This window comes from Camellia sinensis, chromosome 8, assembly GCF_055761805.1.
Source record: "Camellia sinensis isolate YWXY chromosome 8, ASM5576180v1, whole genome shotgun sequence".
Taxonomy (NCBI): Eukaryota; Viridiplantae; Streptophyta; class Magnoliopsida; order Ericales; family Theaceae; genus Camellia; species Camellia sinensis.
Window position 1 is genome coordinate 154002619 of NC_138968.1, and position 8985 is coordinate 154011603.

Consider the following 8985-nt stretch of genomic DNA (forward strand, 5'->3'; position numbering starts at 1 on the left):
AAGATGCCTTAAACTAGGCTTAGGAATGCCTAGGATAAAATGAGGATGCAAGGATGCCCGTTAAAAGCATTTTCAGAAAACAGGGGTCACGCTCGAGCGTAGGTTACTCCGCTCGAGCGGACATGCAGACAAAGGTTTCCGCTCGAGCGTAGACTTACCCGCTCGAGCGTTCTACAAAACAGTCAAAAGTGCTGGATAGGTGAAATTCACGCTTGATTGGGCGCTCGACACCCGCTCGAGCGTAAGACACAAGGTCCCGTTCGAGCGTTAATTACCCCGCTCGAGCTGACTCAAAAACAGAACAAAATGCTAGGAGCACGATTTCCACGCTCGAGCGCCAGTCACCCCACTCGAGCGTGAGTTCAAAATCTAGAATTCCCAGATTTGAACCTCAAGCTCAAAATCAACTTTAGATGCATCAAAACCATACTATTTGGGCCAATTTTCCAGAAAACATTCCAAAACTCAAAGTTTAACATGATTCAAATCTCAAATGTAAAATCAAAGCCCTAAAAGAAGATCAATTGAGCCCAAATTGAAACTAAATTTCATGAATATGAAGAACATGCAAACATGCCTGAATTTAACTAATTCAAAGCTTCCAATACTTGCTCTAATGAGCCAATTCTTACAAAATCAAGATGAAGTCATGGTCTACTCTCAAAACATGGACATGCATGTGAGGAATTATGAACTACAACCTCATAACTTCAATATATATATACACATGCATATAACAATTAAGCTTCAACACAACAATTTGAGCCATAAATTGGCTCTAGTCTTCAACTTTGCTCTAAACCATGCAAGAAGCACTTCAATTCATAACTAAGAAGGTAAGAGCTCTACCTTATGTCTTCAATTATGAGAATATAAGCTCAAGTTTGCAAATTACTCTTCAATTCCTTCACTTCTACCAAGTTTCCAAGCCAATTAGAGATGAAATCACACTCTCTCCTAACTCTCTCTCTCTCTAGTTCGGTTGAGCTCAACAAAATGGCTGATAAAATGTGTTTTGATACAAAGGAATGAGTCTCAAAAATGCTAAGCTAGTGGCCCACTAGTGGTGGCAAAATGGTGAATAAACCAACTCATGCAATTTAGCTTATTTTAATCTAATTTAATCATACTAAATCACATTTCAGATAAATAAGCCATAAAATCGCATAAATTCTAAGGATCATAGAACATTAATTAATTTCAGATTCGGCCGCCAATAAGGCCTTCAATTTGCAGTTTGAACATAAATACACAAACAGATAATCAAACAGGCAACATATAGACATACAATTAAACAGATGTACTCAATCAATTCAGTTCCAGATTTCAGTCAGTCAGTTCAGTATTTCAGTCGATTCAATTACTTATCATAATCAGTCTCAGTTTAACGGTAATCAGTAATCAATCGGTAAACAGTGGTGAGGGTTGTTACATTCATATCATTCAAAACATGCATCGATGGGTTCAACCATTGCCGCCCATCGTTTTTCTGGGACGAGACTTTTCTAAAAGGGAAATTCAAGGGGAACTTGCTAGCCGTAACTGCGAAGGATGGAAACCAAGGTATTACTATGTGGTAATTATTTATATATTATATTTATGTAGTGCAAATGTACTTATATTGTTGCTAGGTAGGACACTTTCTTTTCCACATCGGCGTGATCGTCATAACACTTGTTCGTAAATATTGTTTCACAGATTGGTTGCTTGACTAACAAATACAAATTGCAGGTTTATTCCCTGTGGCCATTGCGATTGTTGATTTCGAAAACACCACAAATTGGGCTTGGTTTTTGGGACACCTCGCAAACGTGGTAAATAGGCAAAGGACACTTACATTTGTCTCAGACCGACACGCGGGCTTACTAGAATCGATACCCATCATATTCCCCACAGCGAAGCATGCGTTTTTCTTACAACATTTGCAGCGTAACTTGCAAGACAAGTTACGTTATGTGAATAGTTCATATCGATCTGTGATGTTGGCTAAATTTCGTGCTTGCGCATGCGCTCCAACTGTGGCTGCATTCAACCAGAGAATGGAAGAGTTCACAAAATGTGGACGTAAGGTTGTGCCTGCTTTCTTAAAAGATTTACCCCCTCATTATTGGGAGAATGCTTACTTCTAGTACGTAATTACTTATTTTTTTTCCCCACACACACTTTATTCCTACAATACATCATTTCTGTTTCATGCCTACTCATTGGCTTTTTTTTTTCACTAACACATGTCATCCTTCTTTAAAACTAGAGGTTCACGGTACGTCGAGATATGTTCCAACGCCATTGAATCATTTAACTCGTGGATACGGGAAACACGCCACCTACCAATAACTCAAATGATTAATAGTATCCGAGCAAAGATTATGTGCTAGATGGCAAAACGGAGACGTAAGGAAAATGCGTGGGCAGGTGTTATTTGTCCCAAAATGGAAGCTCGGTTGGTCAAAGCGTACAACAAACGTAGATCGTGGCTCGTAAGCCAATCAAACGATGACGTATACGAGGTTCACTCTTTTCCATCCGTCATGGTCAATGTTGGCAGACGTACATGTTCTTGTTTCAAGTGGCAGATCAACGACTTCCCATGTGCTCATGTAGTCATGGCAATCCGAAATAGTGGTCTAGATCTGTACGAGTTAGTTATTCCCTACTACCATGTGGCTGAGTACAAGAATTCATATGCACAAAACATAACCCCCATTCCAACTGTAGAGAAACCACAATTTAACTTTGCAGATTTTGTCATACAACCCTCCCCTGTCAAACGCCCATCGGGAAGGCCCAAGAAGAAACGCATGCTTTCCAAAGGGGAACAAGTCCAACAAATTCAGTGTGGTCGTTATCAACGCATGGGTAACCACAACAGGAAAACGTGCAAGGAACCAATTTAGCTTCCAAACAAAATTTGTAGATTCGTACTTTTCACATTAAACTTTTACAGTTTTTTTATTAAATAAGTGGATGTTCCACAATTCCCTAGTCCATCATTTAGACAGAAGAGTCAATGAACAAATTTAGTATTGATGCGTTATTCTGTTTACCCCTTCACCATATTATTTACGTCTGCTTCGTATTGTACTACTATTTATTTCAGCACATGCGCCATACTTCAATATGTGTAGTTGCAACATTTTATCGTCATGTGACCAAATGAACTGCCACATCTGCAAACATTGCACACAAACAAGAAATACAGCACAAAATTGCCTGGTAACAAACATGTTTGTACCATTTTCAATTTTGTCCGGATAACCATCCTGCGGCCCATAGCCGTGTCGTTTTCCATCTTTTCCCTGACTATAATTTTCGCATATATACCATACTTATACATCAATGTAATTAATATCTTACAATTTTCGACACTCAACTTCTATCACTACGTGTACATCAACGTCACACATTTTCTGCCCACAACGCAGTCCCACATGACTTAAAAACCGTTACATCAACTTCCATTACTTGTTTGAAATTTCTCACTACAATCACACAACTTACCTACAAACGCATCAACAAACAGGCCAAACAAACAACCAAAATCATAATCCAAATCATACCATACTTCCATTCAAAATGCATAAAATGTTATCCACAACGACTATTACGTAACACCCACAAAAAATATTTCCAACAATTTATAAACCTGAATTTTCAAACCACAAGTTCAAAGTAACAAATATGTTGTTTCAAAAAAACAAACAAAACGCATAAACCAAATTCATAAAACAAAAACTGCTGCTTTTGAATTCTTTCTCGCCCCCGTTTCAGACCAAACACATCTAATCCTTCAACCTTGGGTCGGATCGTTGATGAAATATTTAACCATGTTTGCTCGCAACACGCTGCAATTACTACCTTGCAACGTTCGCTCCACGTCGCCACGATACACGTACTAGCGCATTATACCACACACTATTACCCCACAATCAAGCCTGCACACGAAATAAGCACATGTAATCAGCGACACTCATAATAGCATTGTTATAATTATAGTTCTCTTACATTTACGACAACACTGTTACTTACGTTTCTGGTTTTTGCTGTGGACACTTAGTTACGGCTTCTAACGGATGCCTGAAATTTGCCTCAATGCTCTGCTCATCCAGTCCGAATTGACGTAACGATTGCATCATAACATTTGACACACGTTCTTTCGGCCATTCAATAAAATTACAAAATTAAACCACCACAAAACCAAATCACCAACCATCGTTTACACAACTACAACCAATTTACACAACACACATACTGGTTACACATACTTACCAGCATAACAGCTTCAGTGTGGTGCACATCTGTCCTATCCCCACGTTGCCTCATTGAGTTGTAGTGCTTCTAACTACCATCTTTAGTGTCATACATTACAAGCGTCTAGTGCCCAAGATGACACATGGGAAAATGGATGAAACGAAACTCGCTCCCTGCAGACACATTCTTCCGAATGTAGTTTTCTATTGAACGCACGTCATTACTTTTCACCACGTCCTGCAAATACATCATTCTCATGAAACATTACACCACCGCACCACCAACAAAAAAAAAAAAAAAAAACAAACAAACTAAACCACAAACTCACCAGGCACACACTACTGAAAAAGTAAGACTTGTCCACCAATTCATTGTCTCCATACATCCTCAACTGGTCGGTCTTCAACAACTCTACATACGCATCAACGACCTACCAACCATCATAACCAATTTTCACAACAATGCTGTAGCAACTAAATAATTGTCATGATGCCACCATGTAAAACAAAATTAACCACAAATATATGAATAGAAAATACAACATTACAACCACTATATGTAAATACTCACATTCCCACGCATGCAGCTCTGGCGTACAAGGTTTTTTACATCGCTGAAATAAACCACAACGCCATTCATATTGTCCTCCCACATGACCGCCCTGTACAGAATGCCGATGTACATTATACAAATTTACAAATGAATGCAAACAATACAAATAACACTCAAAATAAATACGTACCCATCACCGTGCCGCTCATACGCTTTGGTGATCCTTGCCTTCTTATCCATTGTCATCATCTTCCAAACACCCAACCAGTTATCCAAATCAAACCCAGACTTCTTCTTTTTCTCAGGTAACACCACCGCATCGACATCAATAATTGCGTTATGCACGTTACATTTGCTGTCATCCACTCCATCATAATTGTTCTCGACTGTCTTCTTAGTACGCCCACCCAACAGTGGGTAATCAAACTCAGGCATTTTTTGCTCCCTTCTCACTTTGTTCTTGATTTTATGCACATATGAATTTACATAACCCAATCCTGCAACACATTCAACATCACTCGTCAAGCCTTCAACTTCAACAGCAGAACTACTGCTACTGTAATGACCATGAAACATCCCTGGTCTGCACTCCGCCACAGTGTCCACCACCCCTTCATTACCACTACGACCATGCTATGGCAACATACGCAAAGGTGACACATCACAGAACATAACACCATCACATCCATCATTCCCCACATTAACCCCACCACTACCCCCAATATCCACGCCTTCCCGAAACCGTTGCATCACAACGTGCACATCACGATCCTCTAATTGGTCCTCAAGCACTAACACTCTCTTCTGCAATTCCTCATTCTCATTTTTTAACTTACTCAACTCATCGTCTTTCATCTTCACCACACACTCAAATCCCCCTACTATGCTAACAGCTTGAAACTCCACGTTCCTCTTCAACCCAGCAACTTCTTCTTCAAGTAACGACACCATTTTGTCTTTCTTTTTGTTTTACATTTCAAGCTCTGCGACTGCAATTAGTGCCTCTTCTAATTTGTCATTAATAACCCTTTCAATATCGGAATTGCAATCCACATGCTCTGTGAACCGTTTTACTTCAATGTTGTGGCCCTGCACCACCTGGTCAGCACTTGTATTTTTTTCCCGTCCTCTCTTCCATGAAATGCTCGTCCACACCGTCATAATCCACACCTCCGCCATTGATATCTGCCAAACCTTCTTCCTCCATCTGAATGTTTGTGCCCATAACTTCACGTTCATAATCAAAAAACCTCAGACGGTCAACTTTAACCTGCAAATAATAAAAACACATCAGAATTAATAGTTACATCTTATTCACACTAGTACAAACTTCAGTAATAAAGTGCATAACTCAACGCAACAAGTACACTACACCAAGTTACTTGAAAACCAATTGGACCAGCCAAATCCACCCCTTGAATTTTATTCATTAATGCCCCAATGTCCCATTTGAGGAACCTGGGAAACATGTTGTCGGTTTGAGGCTCCACTATATTCGAATGTTCACAAAACCAATACTACATGAACAACAAAACGGAAAACAACAAATCATCCATTTATTGATACCAAAAAAAAAAAAAAATGCATATATTCAATAACTAACTAATGTTCAAATGTACACATACCAGCAACGCAACCACGCACCCTGTCACATTCCCTGGAGTACGATGAAACTCCTTGATTGACGCCATCAATGTTGTCAGTATTGCTCCAGTCCAATCGTACATCCTAACGGTGTTCAGGTCGTTCATGTAGTGAACAAAAGCCCAACTTATTGTCTCCCCAGAGTTAGAGAAAAAAAGCTTCACACACATGTACAACGCCAATAACTTCGCTGTGTCTTCTTCATCTTGTTTCTTTTGGCCATTCAAAGCCTCTAAAAATAATGTTTTAACCAACTTCAACGTTAGGCGTGACATGTCACGACACCTACGTTGAATAAAGTCCGACACTGGCAGCTGACCAGGTGACAAATCTGAACGCCGTTTCCCGCACTGCAAACCAAATATTAACCTGATGTCGCTGCTCCCAAATTTCACATTGACACCTCCAATGTTGAATGCATTATCTTGCTGATTATATGATCTTATAATTTTGGATATAAGATCATCACACTTCCTAACCTCGTTATGGTTCAAATTATTCATGTGCATCGCCTCGATCATAATCCAAAATGGCGTCTTTCGCAACTGTTTCAAGTGTGCGTCCCTCAAATTTGCCTCCCACACAAGTTTAACTATCCCAGCAACATTCGAACGAAAGTTCAACCGCGTGTGTGTCTGTTGCAGGGGTGCTACTATGTCCTTAGCCACTTTTAGTCCAACCGCATTGTTCACCCCTTTCGACTGCTTAAACAAAATGCGCCCCTACATTTTCACACCCAGGTTGTTTCCCTTTGAACCATTACCTTCATCAACCTTTCTCCGTTCACATGAACATGTCCATGGACTACTTGCCCTTCTGCACTCTGCAAAAAAAAAAAAAAAAAAAAAAAAAAAAACCACAGTTAACACAGACAAACAACCACATATGCCTCACAAACATACCACTAACCCCTTATCGCTCATGTAATGCACCAAAAAACTATAATACACACCCCTTACGCCACACATAAGTTACACACAACCAACGTTACTAGCATTAGTACTGTCAACAACACCATTTCAACTCTACGCCACACAAACCCATACTGCAAACCACATAACTGACGGACATGCATTTAACACCAACATATCACTCGTCCCACAATTCACAGCAACACGACAGTCATTCACACACACAAAAAAAAAAAAAAAAACAAATTTCATTATTCCAGCCGCACCCCTAACCCACATACGTTCACCACGATCACACACACACAACCAACGTGTACGACACCCACAACAAAACATAGCCCCCGACCAACCCATACCAATCACACCAATATCATCCATTACTATCGCCCCAACAAACATTTTTCCCCCCTTGCCATTTACTTGTTATCAAGGTAGCAGTCACACAACACACCATAACTGTGATACAAACGCACTTACCGACACCAATACAATACCTCCCCACCTCCACAACACCCACAAACTACAACATTCCCAAACCCTCACACCATCATCCCCCACATCAGTACCTCACATGTATTTTACAACTCGTTTCACAAATCCCAGCAACAGGACACACAAGCACAAAATAAAAACAAAACACCATTACACATCCCACACCCACACCCCACATATGTGCACTAGGTTCACAAACACGCAAAAAAAAGAAAACCTTACAAACGTCAGAACGTAACACACATTCCAAAAAAAAACAAAACCCCGCCCATCCCAGCCACACAACACACCATTATCTTCCACTTTTGTGGTCCCAACCAATTTTGTGTCCCCCCATGCCAACTACTTGTCAACAATTTAACCGACACATACACGAACTCCACACAAACCCTACACCCACAACCAAGTACAACCTTCCCCACAACATCACCAACACCAACCTATCCCAACACACAAAAACAACATCACAATACACATAACAAATCAACGACACAGATAACCCCAAATGAAAAATCGCAAAAAAAAAAAAAAAAAAACGACTGCAACAGGGTAATCAGAAAGAATAATCAAACACTCACGATCCACATTGTCACACAACGCTGACAGCATCAAGATATGGGACATACCCTTTTCGGCCATAACTATACACCCACAACCAAGGGCTACGGAATATGAATACTAGGGTTTCGTCGTCGTCCATGATTTGCCCTGTCACAAATACGTTTGCCCAAATAATCACAGCAACAATGGAAATTGCCCACTCAGTCTTTATTATTCCCCCCCAAATCACGCGACGGTATATACGGTCAATCCCAAATTTCAAATCCAAGCAAATCCCAAAAACGAGGGTTTTCTATGTTACGTTTCCACTGTACTGTGTGTGGAGATATGGATGCAGAAATCAGGTTGTGTTTTAATGGGTATGGGTTTTCAATATGTGGAATACGTGGCAATCAAAAACCACAACAGTCTTCTGAAAAAATCCTTAGTGAACTTTTTGGGTGTGTGACAGTCAATTGTGTGGCACGTGACAAACCTCATGCCATTTTACCTCATCTGTGCCACACGCACATGCGACGTGTCACAACAAACATTACACAACAACTAATGGCAATTGCGTCCTTTGACAACAGATAGG

At 40.2% G+C, this 8985-nt stretch overlaps 1 protein-coding gene across 1 annotated transcript; it reads left to right on the top strand.

The window, feature by feature from the left end:
• Positions 1-2375: 2375 nt before the first annotated feature.
• Positions 2376-2894, top strand: LOC145798194 (uncharacterized). The gene has a single exon (XM_082885683.1). The coding sequence runs from the start codon at positions 2376-2378 to the stop codon at positions 2892-2894; it is 519 nt and encodes a 172-aa protein (XP_082741809.1).
• Positions 2895-8985: the final 6091 nt, after the last annotated feature.

Coding starts and splice junctions, on each gene's coding strand:
- LOC145798194 (XM_082885683.1), top strand. CDS start 2,376: ATGGCAAAACGGAGACGTAAGGAAAATGCGTGGGCAGGTGTTATTTGT.